The following is a 24951-nucleotide window of genomic DNA, read 5'->3' on the forward strand; positions in this document are numbered from 1 at the left end:
ACACTAACCGAGTTTAGAGATGGCGGCAATCACATTCGGGCACACATGTATGTGTAGTCAGACCAGACACACACTTACGTACGTACAATGCTTCTAGTGTGTTTGACGTCTGTGTTTGTGTATTTGTGTCGCATGTGCCAAAAAAAGCACAATTATTATGCAAGTCTTTCAAGACTTTTTATTTTAATTGCAAATCTGTTATACATACGCGTATATTGCTTAGATGCACTGTAGATACATTTACATACAACTGTCTGTCTGCAATTGTCTATTAATATACATAAAGATCTTAAATGCCTGTTATTGTAAAAAATATGCTTCTTTATTCGCTGAAAGTAATTTTCAATATTTAAGCGCACTCAATGCGCTTCCGCATAATTAAAAACGTTATGATCTTAAAATAGTTCATGAGATATTGTCGTAATAAAAGTCACAGTGAATTAGGATCAATAATGAGATATTAAAAAATGTTTGAAAGTACTCAGTATACATTTATGACAAAATATATACTAATAGATTATAAGATTCAATACATTAAACCATGCTTGTTACTTAAGACTTTCATACTACTTATAATTGCAGTTTTTACTTGCGATAAAAGATGGTAGATAGTAGGGACAACGCATCTTAAGAGAGATAGGAATCAGTGAGCTGTTAAAAAAATTATTTACTTCAAATCACAAACATACTTCTCATACTTTCTAAACGGAACTTAACGTCACTATTCACTTAAAGAAAAGCTTAGTGGATTGATTCTTTCATGGACCATTTTATATAGTTAGTTGTACCTAATATTTTCGTGCGTTAATATTTTGATTTAACAATTTTGTTTAATTATAAAGCACAATGTAGCTAAGTATTTAGGTAAATGTATTCGTTAGTTGTACATATTCCTTAGTGAATTAGTCTGTTGTGACACCACAAGATCACAGTAATAATTCTAAAACAATACATGGAAACAGTCATGGAACATTTCATGGAACCATACAGTAAACAGTCGTTATGCTCGCAGAGAATCGTTAGCTACACATGAGATGTTCCTTCAGCTAATAATAAACTAATGTTACCATTCTTTTTTTTATGCGGTGAATAAAAACATAATCAGTATTTCATAATATTCTGCTTTCTGTGTTATTGTAGCTTTTTCACTAGTCTTAGAATGTAATAACCATTATTGCGAAATATTGGCTTAAAATACAGTGTCTGGTGTTACCTATAAGGATGAAGATTTAATTTCTTTGAATTGAAAGAAATTTCTCTAATCCTTTTTATATTCCATTTTGGCAAATGAATTTTGTGTGTAAATATATCACATCTTGATGCCTTAATATCAGTGTTATTTAGAAATATATTTTTGACTTCTTAATAACATACTTAGTTGGGCACAATTACAGACATGATTTATTCTTGACTACATATCTTAATCTTCTCTAAATAGCCAGATAGTGTCGATTGCGCTCATATCGTTAATCATCCGGCACTTTCAGCGAAGATGCAGAAGCGATAGCAAGAACTAAATCAAATACCTTTATAGTCAGAGCAAAGAATTTAGAGTACTCTAGATTCTTTGATGAGAACATTGTTCATTCGCTGAAGTTTTATAGATTTAACTATGTCAATTTGGTGGAATTGTTTATATATCTTATTGTTAATTCGTTACTCGTTAGTAACGTTTACGAAACCGTAAACCTTCTGAAGTGTTTTTTTTTCTTCAGACTATGAATAGCTGATGTTTCACTAATTTTTTAATTTATTAATCATTTCTGTTTCCATATCATATCAGTCTCTGATTGTTATAACTTTTTGGAATATTCCATTAACAGAAAAAATGCTAAAGATAAATATTTATTTATCATTTCTATTTAAAGTAAGTAAAACATGATTAACAACCGAGAAATTTCAGTTAAACCTGGAAAAACCTGTGCATTATTTAGATCGAAAAAAATTTTAAATATCAAAGAAATATGAATTCATTATCAATTGTTTCTTTTGGGTCAAGGTTAATTTCGCTAAGTGTTAATGAAATTAAAAATAAGTTAACCAATTCAGTTCACAATCATTGAACCTATTTTAACCCAAAAAAGAGAAACAAAAAAAAATTATTATAATTAAAATGCAGCATGCAAAACTTCAATAAAATACAGAAACACAGAAAAGTTAAAAGTCTTCAGCCAAATTCGATTCAAACGAAAATAAATGAAGCCAAAAAACTTTTAATCCGAACTAGTTCAAGGTCACATATTAAACGCACCTTTGGTTGAAGAGAAAAAATATGGTTAAAATGAAATTAAAAATATAAATAAATAAATCAAAACGATTTTGTAATATTGTCAACACTGCGGCTTGATTATATTAAAATTTCCATTTATCATTCGCTTGTGTATATTTTAAGCAAATTCACGCCCGACAACCGAACAACCAACAAATGTGGATTATTTGCGTTTGTGAATGCCCGTTGCTATCGCTAATTATTTTTGTAAAATTTTAATTTTTTTTCATTTCATTTGATTTCATTTGATTTCATTTGTAGAGGAAAATCGATTTAAATAAATAAATATCAAAAGTGCAAATATTTATATTTTACATATACGATATACGAATCTGTTTCTCAATGATGTAAGTGTATTTATCTGTAATTTAATATGTGCTTTGAACATCCTCTGTATAAAATAACACAACTATAACAATCAGAAAACAGCAACAACAACAACAGTAACAGCAACAATAAAACAAATAACTATGATGGTCAGATAATATTTGCATAAATATGTGTCAACATGCAAAAAATATCTCAAACTCAAAAAAAAATGGTGTAACTGTGCTGTGATAGTGAATATGAGCGCAAATTGATGTGTTGAAAATTCACACATCTTTGATATAATATTACATACGAAAACTTAATATATATTGTTCATAAATAAACAAATAGATATCTGCATGAAGATAAGCAATAAGTAAATAAGCCAACAAGCCAGCAAGCACAATGAAAAGAAAATTATGTGCAATGAATTAAGTTACTCATACGTACGGAGGTAAAAACAATAACTGACAGCGAAGAGTTCATCTGCGTAGCTTGGCTGAAGCACTGTAAGAAGTTTGTTGCTTAAGTCTTTCATTTAAGCAAAATTAATGACACATTTCCATACGCACAATTTTGTTGTAATGAAATGAGATAAAATGAGATCAACTGCAAATTGAATTTATTTTTAAATCATACATAACATATATATCAATCACAAAAACTTTTGACATGTTTTGAATATAGTAAACACTCTGCTAAAAAATCGATATAATGAAATTATATAATTTTTATATATATATATATTGAGCAGCTGCTCTCAATGCCAACAAGTGATTAAATTTAATATCTTCTTATTACTCTCAGACTATTTGGCATATTGTTTTCTATATATATTTCGTATCTTGTATTTCATACATGAAATTCATTTGAAATGCTTTATTGATTTTAACAATAATAATGCACATTATTCATGAGTATTTCACAATACTTTTTATTCATTTAAAATTATACGAGGCTATTAAATTATTTATAAATATCTGTTTAATATTTCTTAAGTATTTTTATTATACTTTTTCTTTGAAGTAAGTAACAATTTATAATAAATGCAGACTTGAATATTAAATATTGAAGACTTTAATTTAAAAAACTTTATCTCAATTATTAACTAAGATATGGTAGATACCAAAGAACTATAATATTAAGACAAATATAAGACGTTAATGACAATATATAAACTGAACATATAGAAAATGTTGTTGTTTGAAAAACTTATATAAAATCATATTAAATGACAAATTTAGCTAAGATAGATATGGCAGAACTGTAATATCAATGCAAATATACAAAATTTGGGAGAATATATATATATACTGAAGAGAAAAAATTTTAATGCTTTTTTAAAATAATGTATATATTTTTTATACAATTTAAAAAATTTAAAACTTAATAATTTAAATAAAATATATACATTTTCAAATCTAATTTATATAAAGTTTATATATGGATTAACTGCTAAGATATATTTTAAGATCTACTGAAAGATCTTAAATGATTATGAATTTCATAAATTTAATGAGGTTTTTGTTTTGTAATAATAATGAGTAACAAAATTTTATTTTTAAGTAATTGAATTTTTGTTTGTCCGTAAAATTGTTTCTTGTATTGTCAAATACCTCTCCTTAGTGGTCGTTTTGGAAATTTATTTAAACATTCATAAACAATACTTTTAATTGCAAATACCAAGGGTTAACTTACACGTTAGTTAGTTTTAATAAAAACTATAGTCAAAAACTATTATATTTCGTGATTTATTATTAAAAGCATCAGAGTTCATGTCGTGAAGCCAGACGTTACTGATGACGACATACAAGTTTCACAGGGAATTCACCGAAGGCAAGTATGCTTTCGCTAAAGCAAAGGAAATATATGGACTACCAAAACGATTTTTTTAAGTGAATTCACGAAGAAAAATTAAAATACAATTTAGATAATTTTAACTACAAAAAGCATAGCTGTAGTATTGACCAGAGGTGTAAACCAATTGGTGTTGGAGATATAGCTTATAAATTTGACTTTCAATCTTATATCGGCAATGCTTATTTGTGTAAGAATAACTTTGAAATCTTATAGCTAACACATGACTAAGTTCATTAAATACACAAATACATACTGAATTTTTGGTTTTTAAATATTTTTATACAATGGTTTACATATATAATTCAACGAATACCATATATTCCCCATAGTAAATTGAACAAACTTCACATAATAAAATTTATCTGTTAACAAAGGTTCTACATTTTTCTCTAGAAAAATATTTTTTATTGCAGATGATTTATTTACTAAGAAAATAAATAAAATTCATCATATATAATTTATCTAAGTGATATTTTAATGATCAAAAAGAAAACATTTTTAAAAAAATTTTATTGCTTATAACTTTAAATGTGAAGTGCGTACAATAGCTAATCAGAAATAATTTTTTTTTCAAATCCTAATTTATTTCTTCAATTAAATTGATTAATTGATCAATCATTTCGTTTGAGTTTTTGTTTACTTTTACGATACGATAGATACTTTTCAAACTTTTTCAATGTAAGTTGTAGTATATCTATATACTACAGTATGTTGCTATATGTTGCTAAGATAAAAAAAAAATCCCCTCATAGCAATTATTCATGCTTATTCTTAAAATTCTCAATTACAGTCATTACAATACTGTAAAACGTTTTTTATCTATATTTTATTGACTGAAACTATGAATTTTTGGTGTTATTTTTTCGCCTTTTTTGTTTTTGTTTTTGTTTTTGTGTATCTGTAAACGTATTAATTTATTTATTCATATTTCTACTTTCATTCAAAGCTGTCAATAAGTAATACTTAACATTTCAATACGTCAATAACAATTACTTGCAAATATTTGTACTTAAAGTCTCTGAACAATTCGTTATCCGCGAATTTGGTTTTTTGCTAATTTCATATTTGTTTATTTGTGGGTGAGTGAGTCAAAAGTAAAATAAATACTCAAAAGAAATCACAATTATATATATAATATATATAATTTAAATAGAATTTACAGCTTTACTACGTGCTAGTCTTTAAGGATGACTTTTGAATGAGTCGCAATAGTGAAATAGAATAATTGCGTATTTCATATCAAAATCTAATTGTCTGTCGTCAGTAAGGTACTTTAGCTCAGTATTATTCATAAATAAAAACATGAAGTTATCAAAAAACAAGTATCTTATCATTTCAAGAATGTTCTATTGCGAATGGCATTAAAAACAACTTAATAAACTTAAAGCAATTAGTATTTAAAACTTCAACCATCTATTAAGAAGCTAATATCAGCTTTTGTCTAGAACATAGAAAAATATTAAATATCTGCAGACGCAGTGAGCACTATCTACTGACATACCCGCATATCGGAACGAAGTGAGCTTAGTGCAACTCTATACACCTTTTATATAGCAAGTAGCTTTACTTCCTAGCCATAATTCATTTTAGTATTATGTTAAGTGAGACTGTCATTTGAAGGTAAAGTATTTGAAAATTATACGAAGGTTAGGTTAGGTTACTGGGGCTGTCCGAAGACGCACTCAAACCACGAGGTCCATTGTAATACACTTAAGAATTTGACACCTGCCTCTATAACCATTTGGTAATGGATACAAAGCCATTGACACGTGCTAGGGAATTAAAACTTATCTCTCTTAAAGAACTAGAAAAGTGCGACACTGGTAGGAGAGTCTATATCTTGCGAAAGCAAGACACTGTAGCAGAATGTGTATTGGTGATTCCTCTTCGTCATTCTCCATGCAATATCTACAGTGCAAGGAGGTCTTCAGATAAGTAAACTGAAATGACTAAATTTAAAAGATACTATCTCTCATAGATTTCGTTTTACAATAAAGTTAAGTCCGCTTGAAAAAATATATAATCTCATTCAATTAAATAAAAATATTATTTATTTAAAAATATTCATATCCTTCAGTTATAAACCATGTTTTATATATATTGTGTTTATTTTTTTAAAACGTTATAAACATAAGCAATCTTTTGTTATTATATTTTATAATTCATTATTGCAAAAAGTATTATTGTTAATTTATAATATTTTCTTTTGCAGAATTTAAAACGATTTTTATTTTGTGAATTTCACACAAAAAATGACTATTTTTTTAAAATTATAGTCAGATCGCACCTGGTTTATTGGATTGAATCTTTAATTTTTGGGTATTTTTATGCTTTGCACATGTTACTCTATTCAAAAAATAGGTGTACATATGTACATATATAAAAAACTTAAATATAATTGCTAATATCAAGTGTTTGACTTGATTAGAAAACATTTGCTAGGTAGCACGTGAATGTAAATTTGGTGACTTAACTTTTAAGTTGTAAAATTTTTAAGAAGCACATGTGCTTGGAATTTCCTAATGTATTATGCTTAAAAAAACTCAAATTTATAAAGAACAGTGAAATTATATCAGAATTAAATATATAACAGTGAAAACTTGTTTCACTTGTAAAGGTTGATATAATATTTTAGCAAGAATTTCGTAAAAGTCATTTGAAAGTTAATATGTTAATTCGCATATGCTTTTCTAATTCAGATAACGTTTGCTTCTACTTAGTTTTTTAATGACTCTCAACTTATCACACATTTACCAGAACCTCTGTATTAGATAAACTGGATCACTGGGAGAAGCCTTGTTTAGATATTGCAGTATTTTGCAATTATTTTGATGCTATGACCTACGTAAACCCTTCTAAACCGACTTAGCATCTATTTATTAAATCATAATTACGCACATGCGGACAAAAAATACTTACTCCCTATGTTTATATGAAAAAGAAAGATATTGAAAGGACACTATAATCTTCAGATACCGACCACAAGATTAAAAATAAACAAAGTCAATTTTCGTGATAGTCTCTTTCGTGATAGTAAGTAATAACATAGACTGCAAGTATTAACAGAATATCTTTATGGCCTACTTCAACAGCAGAATTGACGTAAGTGCAACGAACAGCAATTTTGTGGATATCTGCAGCGTACCGTACCATTTCTGAACTAACGGTGCAGGTGATTATTGGCAATATTCTCATTGATCTACAGGTTCAGTAACATAAAGCATATTGGCAAGGAAAGCAGATAGGTAACAATAATATCCACAGGTAGTCGATAAGTCGCCAGACCAAAGTGGTATGTCAGCAACATTGGGACTGAGATAACCGTGGATAATAGACCGCAAGACTCATCCTTGCCATTGAAATTTCAACAGCATATGCAAAATAGAGTCAACACATTGCATATATTGTGGAGCTGAGGATGATAGATGATAGGAGTACACGTTCTTTAAGTACAATAAATGGCTAACAGAACGAGAAGTGCTAGCAACGCAAGTTGGTGTTGTCTCCTCAAGAACAGTGGTAGAAAAAATTATAGAAAACAATACAAACTGCGATGAAACATAGAAATGTCTGCTGAAAAGATTCTGAGATTGAAAGAAGTAGATCTCGACAGAAGGGAACTGAAGCAAGCAGATGTATTACGCTAAGACGAATAACAAGGCTAACCACCTAAAGCAGCAGCGAATTCTGGATGGTCACCCCGATGAAAGTCTTAAATCACTAATGGAGACCCTTTTTCTTGGGCCATTTTTATACCATAATTTAACATGGAACTTTATGTAAGAATAAACAGATTCACTATGAAGAAGGCATCTTTAAACTTTCAAGACAAATCGATTCTTCTAATGAACATTTAACTAGGTGTGTTGTTGAGAGGACTAAAAAAAGAATTGACAGCAAACCACAAGCCAGAAGAACATTAATGCAGATATAAAGAGAGATTAGTACATTAATCTTTTGTGTGTCTCGGCGTGTGAGGGCTAAACTGGCGTCGATAGTTAGATCATTCCAAGTATCATAATAACATAACATATTAATTACTGTAGTATATCAACTGCAACCTTATATATAATTTCCTTATATATGGTCATGACAAATAACTAAATGAGTACTTTGTGGCGAAAACCAATAAAAACTAAAATAAAATTGAAGTGATTATTGACTAAGGCAATAACAACAAATTATGAAGCACGCAATGAGACATTAAATTGCATTCGTCTTAAATAATTGCACTATCTGAACAGAAATGCAATATTCTAGAATGTCTCTAAGATGATTAAATTTCTGTTTTTTATACATTAGATACAGATAGATAGATCTATACCTATATACGAGAACACATACGAATTATACAATTTTTATAAATTACATACTTAAGTGGTTAAGGAAAATGTAGTTTTTGTTGTAGTTTTTATTTAATTGCAGGCCGTCAATATAAATTATTATAATATTAAAAACAATTTAAATCGACTTAAATTGAGGCAACTATAAGCTAAACCTTTGCATTGCATTCAGTTACTTTTAATTATAATTTTTTCCAACAAATATTTATTGTTTATATTATAAACTACTGTTTTGATTGCATATAATTGGTTTTTTTTTATAAAATGAGGTCAATTTTGTCATATATAATTTGTTGCATATTATTTTAACTTTAATTGGAGTCTATAATTCAAAACAAGTCGAATATTAACATTAATTCTTTTAAAATGCACATTTCAAAAATGCAAATAATCAACTCAAAAACTCAATTAAGCTTTACGTTAGATTAATTAACCAGATCCGATCAACTAGAACTGGAACTAGAACTAGATCAACACGGAAACTAGATCTGTAGGTTATATATATTGAAGGTTGTATATATTGTTTATTAGTTCAATAACTTATCAATATAAGTGCAAATTTTTTTTAAATCTAGTCAATTATGATTTATATAGTCTATACTGGTGTATAGGCGTACCATAGGCAAATATATAGTTTGTCCCCTCGTCCATGGATGCAATTGATTAATGGCGAAGGAATGCGAATGTTTAGCGCTTTACTACTACTTCTTTTTTTTCATACTGTGTCATAGGCTGTTGGGTTGAAACTCTTTCCCGATGTAAATGTTACTAAAGAGATGTATATCGCCAAGCATGGTTGTTTAACTCACAGTAATCTATCAACAAACCTACTGACAGTAGGTAGACTCATAGTAACTAAATCGAATTGATATAATATCAGCATACCGTTGATCTCTCTCAACTTGTATTTATTTAATCAATAGTATTTTACTTTGTTTTTTGTTAAATTGGTTATTAAATAAACGATCAAAAAGCATATTGGGGTTGAGGTTTCTACGAGACCTCTTTTTTTTGTAAATAGTGTGTGCTGTATCATAGACTGCGGTTTGGTTAAGAAGAATCATTATTGCTTTTTATTTCAGTTGGTCTTCATTATCGGTTTAAAAGTCGCTGAAGAGAATATTTAATTCCATAGTATGGTTTTCTAACATACAGTAGCTCATTAACAAGTCCACTATACGACTAAAATCATTATTTATCATCTCAATGAAATTTCCGAAATTTTTCAAATAATATAGTATAACATATATATAGTATATGTAACAGTGTATAGTATACTATTACCATTTATTGATTGTTTACTATTTTGGAATTTAGAAATTAAATAAAAGTAGCATAAAAATTTTGATGAGATTGATCAATAATTTATACTTTCCTCATCATTGGCTATTGATATTTAATAAAATTTGCTTCAAAAAATGTGTATGAATAATAAATTTTATTTGTTTATTTTTATTGCTCTTATTAAACAAATTGTGTATTTTTATTTTACTCAATTAATATTTTAATTTAAGCATTTTTAAAACTCGTTTCTCATTTCTTTTTTTTTTTATTTTTTATATTTAAATAAACAAAATTCAATCGAAATGGCAGCGAATACAAGATAATTTTATTTTTTTTAAGTCTCTTCATCAATTCTGTTGATGTATTTAAAAAAAAAATAGCTGGCACAGAAAAAGAGTATTAAATTATGCAATATTTTTATTTGCAAACATAATTTATGAAAAAAAAAACACAGATGAATAAGTTTAGTTAAATGAAATTAATTAAGTTAATTTTAAATTGACAAATTAAGCATTTCGAGTCAACTGACAAGTGAACCTCAAAATTTGTTGAGTAGTGCAACTAATCGAGTTTTGTTTATTTATGTATTTTTTATATTTTACTAATATTTTTGTATCATTTTTATTATTTTTTTGTAATGTAGTTTTATTTTGATTTGCTCCGAAAATCAACTTTTTAGCTAATTAATGTTTATTGCAAAACAAGGCGTGTTCAGTCGGTCTTTATGAATTTGGTTCAGACCATTAGCATTTTTTTTGTGACTCAGTGAAATGATATTCACAATATTTTTGGTGTTAATTAAATTGATTATAATACTTTGAACTATCTATCAATTCAATTTTTTTTTAAACAATTTTTTTCAATGAATAAATATATAATTTATTATCAGCTAAGTATACTCACGTTATCAGCATTTTTGTTGATCAGATTTATTTGTTGTGGCTGTGGGGCGCTGATTTTCAAAATAAATTTTATTGAAGTTTCCTTCGCTTGCAGGGAACAGCGCAAGGAACTTTCTTTGTTAGGTCTAAATACTTATATATCCAAAAATTTTATTGAAAACATATATATCGGTTCTGTAAATTAAAAAAAGTTTTTTTTATGAATGTTTAAACGCTGAACGCTATTTCTAAAACACAAAGTCCACATTGGTGAGCCATATTAAGTAACCTATTTTTTGTATGTACAATGCTTTTTTTTCTAAGTGTCATTTCCTGTTTAAGTACACGTATTAAGAATTGATTGGAGTGACTAGTTTTTACATCTAATTGAAAAACAATTAGACAAGGGTCACATATTTGCGTAACCATTGCGAAAACTTATATTGTTTTAGTAATTAAACCTTATTATATAAATTTCGCAAAAAGTTTTAAACGAATGAGTTCATATTTTAAATTTGTAATTAATAGTTATAACAAATTACAAATAAATCGTACGAATGTATACAATAAATCACTATAATTCTAAAATGTACGATTTTAAATGGAACACCTTTAACGATTCCGATTTCCGCGGTGCTATGATTTATCAAAAGATTTCTACTAAATTTCAACATTCTGAGCAACTCATTCTACTAAATTATTGATCGATACAATTCTCTAGATATTGGGCTACAAAGTTACAATTTTTTACATAAAAAACACTAATAACAAAAAGATCCGCCATTAGCAGAGACTAAGAAGAAGAATAAGCTTAAATAAGAGATCAAAAAGCTTTTAGAATTTAAGTTTAGATATAATTTCACTTATGATGAAATATAGTTTCCTCATATTTGACTTTTTATCCAAAGTAAAGCTCAAGTATTTCTAGGTGTCTTCGATGTCTTTCAATGTGAATACTATGGACATGTAGACTTGATTAGTATTGATTATATTTCTTAGTAATGAATATCACTTTTATTTGCTCATAGTTAACGCATATTTGCATGATACTAATAGTATTGCTGGCTATATTTGCAAAATCAATTATATAGATATCACTGCTTTGATATATAAGAGTTTCTTGTAAATTTTCATAAAGCTATCCATCATTTTCATAAGATTCCAACGATAAAGCAAACGGTCTAATTTCGCGTTTAAATTTATATGGCATACATATCGATATCAAATACTAATAAATTTTTTTATATTCAAAATATTTATGAATTGGTTTTGTACAGAAATATTTCGTAATTTTTATTCAGTATTATAGTGCTATCAACTAGTACTTTTTTATCACTAATAATCTTAAGTCGAGGCTGACTACTAGTATTTTTTTTTTGTTTGTTAATTCACCTCTTGTTCATCTTCGTTTAAACTATTTGCTTTTTAGCTAACAGTTTGACTTTAAATTATTTTAGTATCTATACGAATATTTTAGTTAAGTTGTGCATCGAGCGTATGCATGTGTAAAGTGAAGGGGATTATATTATAGTCGATATAAACTTAATTCAGTAAGGCAATTGAGTATTACATTTTTATTGTACAATTCAAATGCTTTTACAAATGATATTCACAAGTACTGGCCATATAATCACACCCTGTACTACTAATCATTTCTATTCATTATAATAGAAACAAGTGCTGTTTACATCTTCTTATTATGCACATTTGTCCAAAGATCAGTCACTCAATGCTTATTTTGTTTTTTTTTTATTTACAAAAAATAAAAATAAATGTTCATATATATTGTAAACCAGAAATATGACGAATTTTGTTATAGCAAAAAACAAAAAAAAAATGAAGAAATAACTACAAAATTCACTTAACTTAGCAAAAAACTTCAACAAAAAATGTAAACAAAGCCAAAAAGTTAACGTGCCTGACATTGAATAGAATCCGTCAAATCAACAATATTTTGAATATTTAAAAAAAATTGTAGGTAATATTGTTCAATTTTTTTTTCCTTCAATAAACTTATAAGAGTGAAGTACTTTTTGAAGGTAATTGTATATTTTGTATTTACGTTAGCAGAAAATTTATGAACCGGTAAAATTTTTCTCATAATTTATTTTGTAATATATTTGACCTATTAGTTTTATTATTACATCTGCAACTTTCTTACAGAAGATTGTTAAAGATATTTCTCCTAAATAAGACTTCTTGATGCATTACCTTCTACTGATTGTTAAAGATATTTCTCCTGAAAACGAAATTTTGAAACAAAAAAAAATATTACAACATAAAAATTTTGTTGGCAATTTCCGTGAAATAATTATAGAAACTCCACCACTTAGAGTTGTAATTAAATTACAATAAATAATTGCTACACATCTGTATATTTCTGTTCACTTGCAAAGCGCTTGCAGCTTTCGTACTATAAAGTATCTTTTCCAGCACGCACAATTTCGATAGCCGCAACAAAAAGTGACAGTGTTTCCACATTTTTGGCCATTAAATGTGAGATTTGGCGGCAAGGTCAGCAACTAAATTTCGTTGCTACTGCAGACGTTGTAACTGTCAGCAGCAACTGACAGCAACAATCAACTACGAAACAAAGATATTTTTTAATTAATAATAGTTTTGCACAATTTTATTTTATATCATTTTTTTTTTATTTATTTATTTATTTTTTATTTTTTTTATTTATTTTTGTTTTAGTAAAAAATGCAATTTTGAAAATTTTTTACAAAGTGATTAGCTAAACGCCATCAAAGATACTTGCTGAGAGTGGAGTGGAAAATATTTATTTCACTCGCTTGTAAACAATGGAATTTTTATGCGGGGATATTTTGTTATTGTCTGGCTTTAGTGACTTTAGTGCTGTTGTCATAATATTATTGAAATAGTATAAGATTTTTAACCGGTTTCCATTCAGTTAAGAGCGTTAAGTTTACTCATGCATCTTGTTGCACTTAGCAGCGCCTTTTGTGGTCACCAGCAGCAGCGGCAACTGACGGCCGATAGCCACAAAATAGTTAAAAAAATTTATAATAAAAAACAATCCGTTTTGCGGTTATCGACAACAACAAACCATGCGGTCGTTATCAGACCATGTGAAATATATCGTACGTACGAGTAACTCAACTTTTAGTAAATATGTATTTACCAGTTTGCAATTTCATAGCCAATATTTTTTCCAAATTTATTTTAGTTGAGCATACCAACATCTTACATATATCAATGGTTGCACGCTTTAAGCTCTGGAATTTTCTAAGAATTATTAACTGCAGTCTCATGCAATCAATGAGATTTTCATTCTGTGGTTGTGACTTGCGAATAATAATGAGATATTTTTCAAATATTTACCTACGATAATTTGCTTATAGACTTTTTTAATTTAATTTTATTTTTCATTTATTTATATGCGCTACAGATATTTTTTCTCATGCATATACCGAAATCAAGTGATTTTTAATTAAAGGATGTTGGATGCCGGAAACTTAATTAGCAATGTTACAAAATTATTTAATTTATCATATTAAAAAATATTTTGTTCCAAATTCAAATAAGATTATGTAATAAAGTTGATTTTGCACAGACTTCACATAGACCATTGCGTCACATAGACCGTTGAGAGAAGAGTTTCACACACTCTCCTCTCATAAGCATATGGCTATTTATAGGATTTCTATATTACATATATTCGTGAGCCATGAACTACTTGCTTCACTTTAGCCCATTTAATTTTTTGAGAATTATGTTAGAATTTTGATCTCGAAAGAGGTTCTACAAGAACCTTTTTACTTCTTACTAAGGCTGGGCATCTACTCAATAGGTTAGAACATAATAGTATTTGCTCTTCCACTTGACAGAGACTACAAAGATTGACGATACAAACTTTAAATGTCTGTGTGTACCTGGTTGTGAGGCAATGATAGTTACTTTTTGGAAATAATATAAAAATGCAACCATATGGCACAACATAGAGATAAACGGTGATGGCATAAGAAGAAGTTCGACGAGAGAATTTAGAAATGGGGTTGTTACACAAATAGGACAATTGACACGAGTGACAATATTATATACACTAATGTTTGATATTAGTATGTTTAAATAAATCAATTACTATTTAGAAATAAATAACTTACTTGAGATATATTTTAGTATGTCTTCAAATACAATATCACTTTGTTCTGATATCCAGATACATTGTTGTGCTTTCCAACCCTCTTTCAGATATATTGCCGAAGGTAGATTCAATAAATACATACGAAATTTAGACTTTAATCATTGCTTGACTATCAGTAAAAAATCTAATACAATTTCTGATATATGTTTTTGTAATATAGTAATAGCGGTAACTTTTAGTGTTGTTAATTAACAAAATTAACAATTGGTTTTTGAATGAGACAAACTCGAATATGTGATGTGAAATTTATAATAGATATATTGGAGCATTTTTCTATATATTGAGCTTGCATTTCGTGTTTACAAATCCAATATCTGTAACTGGCTTTCATCAATAAAAAAATTTGTGAACCTAAGCACCTTCCAAAGTCTAACCTTTATCAATCACCATAAAACTGTTTATTCTTATATAATATAATCTATATAAAGATCTATATACCAGGATACTTCCTAAAAACAGACTGAAACTTATTTTTAATAAACTGATTTAAATATTGCTTTATTTTAGTTTTATCTTCACCTAACTAGTAGTAGTAGTAGTAGTAGTAGTACTAATCTAACTATTAAGTAACTCACTTAAAATCTTAAGACAGTAGTAATGAACTATAGAGAAAAATAGTTATTTTTACGTAATAAGAGATTGCCTGTTATATATGTTCATAATTTGGATTTATAAGTACAGTATCTGTGATGAAGATATATAAATGACATATAGCTAATTTATTTTTTTATTATTTTTTCTTAAATTTATGATCACCTCGATGAGTATAATAAATTATCTACATTCACCTTAAAGAAAAATAAAATTAATAATAATTAAAATAATAATAAAAATAAATAATCCGCAACGATTGTTTATAGATAACTGTTAAAAGAAACCCAAATCAATCAAGAGCCTTGAAGGTTCATAAGCGTTATTTTACAAGGTTCAGTGTAAACGTGTATTACTTGTACGTTCTTAAAGATACAATTTAATCAGATGATTTTATGTGAGGAAAAACCCATAGGTTTCAAGTAAAAATTAATAAAAATATATTTAAAATTATTTAATTGTGCATACCAAAACTAATTAAACAATTTATTAAATTACAAAACGCCAAAAAGGAAAACATAACACATTAAACACAACAGAATTGCATTGATATATACTATTAAAGTTGGTCAATAAAATGAACGAGTGCATTGAAATGTTCAAAACCGTTGGTATTACCATTAAAGAGTTAAATTTAAAAGTATTAAAGTATCTAAAGCGAAAAATAAAAAATTTTAACTGACTGACACTCAACATCAACATCAGCGGTAACAGCATTGAGCGGCGAGCGTCCAACAACAAGAAATATGAAACTTGTTGACCATTAAATGGGCAACTTTGCATAAACCAACTTCAAAACGAATCCAAAAACTGAAAACCCAAAAACTGAAAACTGAACACTGAAAACCAAAAACTGAAGACCAAAAGCCAAAAAACTCAAAATAATAAAAGAGCATTACAAAAAAGATTTTAAATTAATTTTAAAGCAATTGGCATACATACTTAAGAGTGCTACGAACGACTGTTCCAATAGATTGTTCATCGAAGAAAAAACTCAACTCAATATATTGGGTAATACCAACCAAAACGTTCGCATAAAAATAAGATGAAAAACAGTGATGATTGATCTATGAAACAATCTATTTAAAATAGATTTCCTATATCTTCGATCATATAGGATTAAGACATTATAACATGAAATGTAAATATGCACCGAAACCCTAAACAACTTGAACTTGATATAAATAGGGACTACGTGTTGTTGTTGTGACTAATTTCAATTTAAACTAATTTATCAACAACTCATAAGCGCAGGCAGGCAGTTGAAAGGTTATCTGCATGCTCTGTATGCTCTAAATCGACTGACTGAACAGTCGACGAAGCAATGCTGAGTTATCAAACCACTTTTAAAATAATATATATAATTTTCTTCATAAATTACTATTACATTTATATCTAATGCTAAACGGTTTAATGTAACTTAATTTCAAGATTGAGTAATTAAGTTGCGCTCGAATGATTATTTAGAAATTTATTATTATATTAATTTTTTTGCAGTTTTTATTTAAAAATAATTTATTTTTTACGATATATTTTAAATGATTTTTAAATATTTTTCTTAATAACATATAATTATTTTTTAAAATATTTTTGTCTTTACTTTTAGAGATCATAGATAATTTTTTTATATACAATCAATTCTCTTAATAACAGATATTTGAATTTTTCCTGATATTGATAATATTTATATTTTATAGAAATCTCGCCAGTGAGTGAAATCCCGTAATTTGTACAACTTTTTCTTTATTTTATAGGCACCATCGTTTTTTACCAGCAAACATAAATAGCACTAATTATGTTATACCACTTCTAGAACATTACAGCTGAACTCATTAATTCTAGATTTATAAACGATATTTGTTATTTATTTATATATTATAACATTTCAATTAAACTATGTCGAATCTTTATGATTCTATATAATAATGTAATAATAATGTACATAAGTACACTGCACAACGGAACAAAAATGAGCAGAATATCTACTTCTATAAGAACAAAAGTAGTAATAGTAGTATAGTACAGAAACCAAACTTCTATGCACGATGGAACAAAATTTTTTTAGGAGAATATCTGGTTTCATAAAAATAGAACTAGATTAATATCGAATAAGAAAAATGGTTTTGTTATAAGATACGAATCAAAAACATCAAGTGAAATCTTAGAGAATCAATCCTGTAGTTAATCCTGTAGCACAATCAGCACTTGAATTAGTGATAAGTAAATTGTATTTCTCCGATGTTGCTGGCTTGATAGGGTTAGAGCTGATTTGAGGTAAATTGATGTCAGTGATTGGAGTTACAAAACAGTTACAAAAAGCTATAATCGCTGTAGGAATCTGGTAAAGAAGATTAAGGCTATATTTTACCTATTGTACTAAGGAGTAGGAGAATAATGACACATACTATATCATACATAATATTTCACTTGCATTATGCGTTTTACTATCTTATATAAAAGTAATAACCGTGTCTACGTTTTGGGGGACTGTAACCAATAAATAACTTATCATACTTGTTGAGAAAAATCGAACACAGTATATTTTTCTATGAATGGTGGAAAGTTATAGTTTGTATCAGCAATAACAAAAACATACAAGTCTTCTTTGAAGATCGTCTTTTGTGAAAAACAGTTTTGGTATGTGGAAAGGGAAACCAAAGCATCAAGGGTTATAAATGTTGGTTTCATTAGAAGATTTCTTTTAAAAGTAAACAAATTGAAACAAAAATATTAAAAATATTTAAAATTTATATTTTAATTATTTTATTTTTTTAAAATTTTTAATTATTAATTAATATTTTTATTTTTAAAGTTTCTAATTTAATATTATCTTATGTTATACATTCATTACAAATATTGAAAAATTTGCAAAAAAAATTGTGAAGTAAGAAATTGTAATTCAGTTTGAGGTACCGCCTGTAAAATGTATACAAGCCTAAACATACGATATACAAGCACCGAAAGTTCACCACAATTTTAATCCTCTAAAGCTTGTTAGATACAAAACTACATAACATATCTATTTTAATCAAAAATATTTTTTCAGAATGGAAACGTTTCGTGCATACTAAAATGTTCATTTATATATAAAAAAATTTTAGTAAAAGAATTAAAATGGTTAAGCAATAATTTTTGAATATTTGATATTCAAGTCATAAGTTATTTGCACATGCGCGTGTGTACAAAAACATGATAAAAAATTAATTTATTTAATTATAAAGATCTACACACACAGTAAAATACCCTATAAATTAAAAAATAAATTATAAATTAAGAAAAATATATATAAGAGAAGTGAATTTGTTTGAAATAAGGTGGAATCATTTTTTTCAATAGCACATTTGCAGGACACATAAGGCCATTATTTTAATTATTATTTTGATTATATATAATATTATAATATTTTATATATATAATTATTAAATTTTTAAATATAAATAAAATATTTTTATTAATATATATTCATTCAATCACACAATTTTATAACTAGTCTCATGATATATCCATGTCCAATAACAAAAAATTTATCTTCAAGTAGAGGTGTTGGAGAATTTCACTATTTTCTTTTATTTTTTATTTATTAATATTTTTAATGTTTTTTGTTTTTAATGAATTTTGTTAATATATATATATTTTAATATATATAAAAATTTTACTAGCACTTAACATTGTTTGAATAGATTTATATTGGATAAATTATTCTGATATTTTTGAAATAGATTAAGTTCACTTTTATCTCTAATTTTTTCTTTCAACTTGTTTTAGATAAAATTTCAAGAACCATGCGACTATCTTACCACGACTAAAATCTCTTATTATTAAAAATTCACTTAAAATCAATTAATAACATTACGATTCGAAGCGATTCTTCAAGTTAGTGTGCCACTCGTTTAATAATATCTTATTTAATGAATAATGTGCGACACTACTTACTGACTAATCTATTCAACAATTTGTGCAACGATTCTCTACGAAACCGAAAACTTTAGTGTATAAACTAAATGCACAATGAATTCCAAACAAAGCCAGTCGGTAGATTCACTTTCGCTCTCAAAGCAAATGTATGAGTACGTTGTAATCGCAACAGCTGCACCAAGTTATTTAGTATCCAACAAGTTCCCACTAGAAACAACAGACCACAACAAAACTTCACTCCATTGAGTTTCGTGTCATTCGCAGATCCACCTCTACCTGCCTTCGCGTCTACACTTAGAGCTGGAACCACACTCTCGTTGAGCTTTCTTGATTTGTTTTCTTATGACATAATTTCAAATTTCCACCACACATACCAACATACCAATTTTGAAGACTTATTGGCAGTCACTACATAATGCTAAACACCCTACCAAACACGCCACCGCGGTGCCCGGTGAGTATAGGTGGCCCAGTAGCTCCGTTTTGTAGCATAATTTCGTATCGACATTTTGAGTTTTTTGCAACATTTACGGTTTTTCCTGTGTTGCGATGTGGCCATGTGAGTTTTTCATCGGCTCGCGTTTATTGCTGCTTGCAAAACTTCTGCTTCTCAGATGTTGCAGATTGCATGCGAGTTATGTATCTAAAACCAGTTAAACTTAGTCGGCAACTAGTATTGCTACTTTTCGGTTTTCATTTTCATTTGCGTTTAAGATACTTGCAAATTATAGCATTTTGCCAATATTACAACATCGAACATGTGAACTTTTTTCTTTTTGTTTATGCTATCAACATAAACAATAATGTGAAAGAAATACGAACACAATTGGATAAAGAAGAATTAAAGTTTTAATGTACACACAAAACAAAAAATTACAAAAAAGTTAAATAATATTGCGAAATTATAACTTTTTATTTCAAATAAATGAAATTATAATTGAAAGTCAAATATATAATCAAGCCTTTCTACATATAACACACTCTGTCAAATATTAGTTTACATAACATTTAATTGATTTATAAAAACAATAAATATAAATAAATAAATCCATTTAATAATTTGACAAGATTCTTTCACGATACGTCAAATTATATGTAAAATTGTATAGGTTAAATTCAAAAAGTACGAGTCACATATCAATAACAATCTTTAACTTGATTTTGCGACATTCACGCAATCAGGAATCACAAAGGCTACTAGAACAGGAAATCTGTTAATTGGAACTGTAGTAACTATTGCATCATATGGCAGATATAAGGGTGTATAACAGACGTTACCTTAACGACCAGTTCTTGCAAATATAGTGAAAAATAAAATCTTTTGGGCCGAAGAAAAAGATTTATAGTATAAAGCAAAATAAATAATGGTTAGCTAACTACTAACCATTATTGTTAGATTGGTTAGAATGGTTAGATTAGTAGTTCTGTGGATAATAAGTATAAAATAGTTTTATTTTGAATTTCGTAATTGTTGCACAAAAAGGGGTGTGTCTAAAAGTTTTGAATATCCACTTGAGTTCACTGCACTACAAGTTATTGAAAAAATCTATAACACAATGCTAGCGAATGTACATTATATTGTATATATAAATATTCAAGACATCTATTGGATGTCACTATATGTTAATCAATAAGCCATTATCTGCAATATACTTGTGAATAAAAAAAGGTATGGAATACTGGTTCTCAGTGGAGCAGAGCGCTGCGACCAGCATGGTTTTTTGTGGTGTTAATCGATCCTACCTGAGCAGAAGACAATCTGCCCTTGGAATAAGACCAAAAATGATAGGTGTTTAGGAGATCCTAACATCAGGTTGAGATAGAATCTCTCGATAGACAATCACAAAGAAAACGCATTCGTTAAGCAAAACTATATAAACTGCATCAGCAGAATATGTGCACAATTCATTCTCCATCATCTTTTTATTGACTTCCAAAGAGATGGATCAACTACAAGAGAATTGATTCCAACATAAAGTCAATATAAAACAACGAGAAATCTTATTTTATTATTATTTGTAAAAAATCTTTAAATTAAAGCAGATTATGTTGTTTATTAGTAAAGTTTATCAAAAACAATTATTTTTTTTAAATCTCATTATAATGAAACTGCCGAATTTTTCATTAAATTTTAATTCGAATACGCAGTACATATACAATCTATTTATATAATTAATATTTTAGTTGAAAATAAGAATATTAAATACAAATGTGGATTAAAAAAATTTATTAAAATAATTTTATTTAATTAATTTTTAATTTTTTCTACCCAAATTATAAAAAGAAATTAGTGAAGCCTCACACTAATGTTAACTTATTGCCTTTTTAATTTAAAAGAAAAAATTTTAATTACTATTTTAAGTAAGTAATAAATTAAAAATAATTTTTAAATTGTTACTTTGTTAATGTTTACCCTTGACTAACTTTATTACAAGGGAGTGTGTACTTATATAAATATATGTACATGAGTATATATTATAATTAAGAATACTAAGTAAGAACAACATCAAATTTTAATTTCAATTTATAAACACATTTTCCAAAAGATAGTATCTTTTTCCCAAAAAATATATTTTGTAAAATTACAATTTTAATAATACGAAAGTTTTCTTAGGTTATCATTTATTAAAAAATATGTATGTACTATATATGTACAATAATTCTCAAAATAATTAGATTTTTTTTTATTTTAAATACTACTATTTAATTCTCGATTATTTTTTTATTCTAATTTTCTTCTAAAATCTTGTGAACCAAGACATTTGGCTAACATTTGACGGTTTATTAAACTTTAGGTAATTATATCTTCCATTCTAGCGTAAGTATTTACATTTAATATTAGTAGGTGTAATTATGGTTAATTGAGTGGATTGATGGATGGGTGGATGGGTGGACAGATAATGACCACAACAAATAAATTTTAGTTTTTATTTTTATAATTTACAAACGGAAGTATTCATTTTTAATTGTTCAAGTATAATACATTATTTTCAATATCTATTTAAAATATTTAACGGACATCTTTGTAGCAAATATTCATGTATGTATCTATTATGCATGGTTTTAACGCAGAAATTCCTATAAGTGTACTATATATAGCTTGTTTTTATGTATTTTTATTTAGTTTCCATATATTCAAGTTTTATATTTTTATTTAGTTTTATAGTTTCTGTACATATTTTAAGTTGTCTTGCCTCTTTGACTATTCTTAGAAAGGCACGTGACATTCTATACATACTCGTACCACTGAACTGAAAGTCTATCACTACAATATATAACATAAAATCTCAGATCCAATTTGAATTGCAAATTCTGAGGTGCTAAACAGCAAACGAACAATGCTCTTGAAATTTGAGGTAAATAATAGTAACTCATAAAAATTTACATTGATGAAGGCAATGATACAGAAAGCGAGCTCGAACTTGAACTTTTCAGCTAACATTTCAAACAAAACTACCAATCAGATCAGCAAGAATTAATACGAATAAATCAGAGACAACCGCATTGTGTTAAGGTGAATAGCAATCAAATGTTTACTATTAATTCAGCAAACAATAATTATACATAAATATGTGAGAAATGAATATGTTGGAGTTATTTCATCAATGAAATCAAGGAATTATAATATAATGAACAATAGACGTTTGCAAAAGCTACTAGCTGTGTATATATATTTGGGGCTATTTGGGACTATTTGGGATCATATACTAATATGACATATCGTATATATACTAATGTAGAAGAATGTTACAAAATAGTAAGATGAAGTCATTAAAATTATAACAACAATAGTGCTTATATGAATAAGTAAAAAGAAAAGTATCTGTTACTAAAACTATCTATATTAATATTATTTTATGTAACTGAAAGTATGTGTTAATGATTAATATTGTTCTCGTTGAAACCGTAAACTCTATGAGCGTTACCAAAACAATAACATAGTCAATTACGATTCATTATCTAAGCTATATTGTACTTAGACAAAAATAATCTAATCAAAAAACCTGTCCAAACCATGCCATGAGATGGAAATCGTTGGAGACGAAATTTCCTTAATAGAGATTGTTATCAAGCAGTCATTAAGAATACTTAAATAAAATGATTTCTAATGATTTCATTTCTTTTTCTCACAATTTCAATTCTAGAAGCTTTAGTAACAGTTCCGTATATATGAAGGAAAGCAGGTCTTTATAGTCTCTCTTAAGAGGCTCTTTATGGGCTTCAACTGTTGAAGCTATAGAAGCTTTAGAAAATTTTTTTATATATAACTTGAAACAAATATATGTTATATTATATTAAGTAGTGTTGAAGAAATAAACTCAATTAAATAAATTTTTTATTTTAATCTGCAAATTATTCTTGTATACTGAAATATCAGTACGTTTACCTGTTACTGATTTCATTGTGCAATGTAAGATATAAAACCGAAGTAAAAGTCTTGAAAACTGAACAACCTTTAAATTCTTAAGTCAATTTAATTAAAAGTAGTAAATGATTATAAATTTCAAAAAAATCTGCACTCTTGCTTAAAAATACTCATATATATAATAACATCAAACTGACAAGTTATCCTTGAAATGAAAAAATTTAAAAAAAAACCCCAAGAACGACTTACACAGAAAGAAGCTTGAAAATATAATTCGCAAACTTAAAATATGAAAAAGAAACCGTGTCATATTAACTTAAATTTTATGTATTATAAGCAAATTTCAATTTTTATTCATTTATTTTTAGTTTCTTATATATTTTCAGGCAAAACCTTGAACTTTTCATAGTTAATATGAATTTACAGTTATTATACAGTCAAATCCAAATCCAAATCCTTTAAGATGTCAATAAGACAATAGTTTAATGACTTTGAAATTTAGATTCATACTTGTACCCTTCACACATTGTAATCAAATGGTATCATAAGTGCTTTCAGTTGTTTGAAACTATACACTAATAAAGACAGTGTATACATATATAGACATATGTATATCTGATGAGCTTGTTTTAATGCATCGGTCTAGTCCAAGTAATCTAATCCACCTATATGCATGTCTCATCATTTATCTATCTGTGTTTTTGTGTAATTTATCTTGTTTGATTGTCACTCATTGCAATTAGTATCTAAACGTAAGTCGAATCGAATCGAATGATATGAAATACAATAAATATTTTATATAATATGTGTTAAATATTCTAAAATAGAGTACAGAATAAATGTAGGTAAAAGTTGTAGTTCTTCTTAATTTTACTTATTATTTTTAATATGCTTATAGTTCAATTCAAGTTTAGATACAGCTGCCGTATAAAACGCGTTATAGATACATGTTTTTATATGGCAAA

General features: G+C 27.3%; 2 protein-coding genes across 5 annotated transcripts in view; one reads left to right on the forward strand and one right to left on the reverse strand.

Annotated features, from left to right (window-relative positions):
* The window catches only part of LOC119681024 (lateral signaling target protein 2 homolog), a 420855-nt gene that overhangs the window by 159462 nt on the left and 236442 nt on the right, over window positions 1-24951 (forward strand). The gene's annotated exons all lie outside the window — the stretch shown is intronic.
* LOC119681026 (ABC transporter G family member 20-like) overlaps window positions 1-24951 on the reverse strand; it is a 45899-nt gene that overhangs the window by 17446 nt on the left and 3502 nt on the right. For 2 of the 3 annotated variants that reach the window (XM_038094087.1, XM_038094085.1), the window contains exon 2: window positions 10969-11141. The exons of the other annotated variant lie outside the window; for it this stretch is intronic. In XM_038094087.1, the coding sequence (XP_037950015.1) occupies window positions 10969-10979 (11 nt within the window). In that variant the 5' untranslated portion in view covers window positions 10980-11141. The remainder of the gene's footprint in view (window positions 1-10968; window positions 11142-24951) is intronic. 3 annotated transcript variants of the gene reach the window in all.

Source organism: Teleopsis dalmanni, chromosome 2 (genome assembly GCF_002237135.1).
Source record: "Teleopsis dalmanni isolate 2A chromosome 2, ASM223713v2, whole genome shotgun sequence".
In the NCBI taxonomy this organism is placed as follows: domain Eukaryota; kingdom Metazoa; phylum Arthropoda; class Insecta; order Diptera; family Diopsidae; genus Teleopsis; species Teleopsis dalmanni.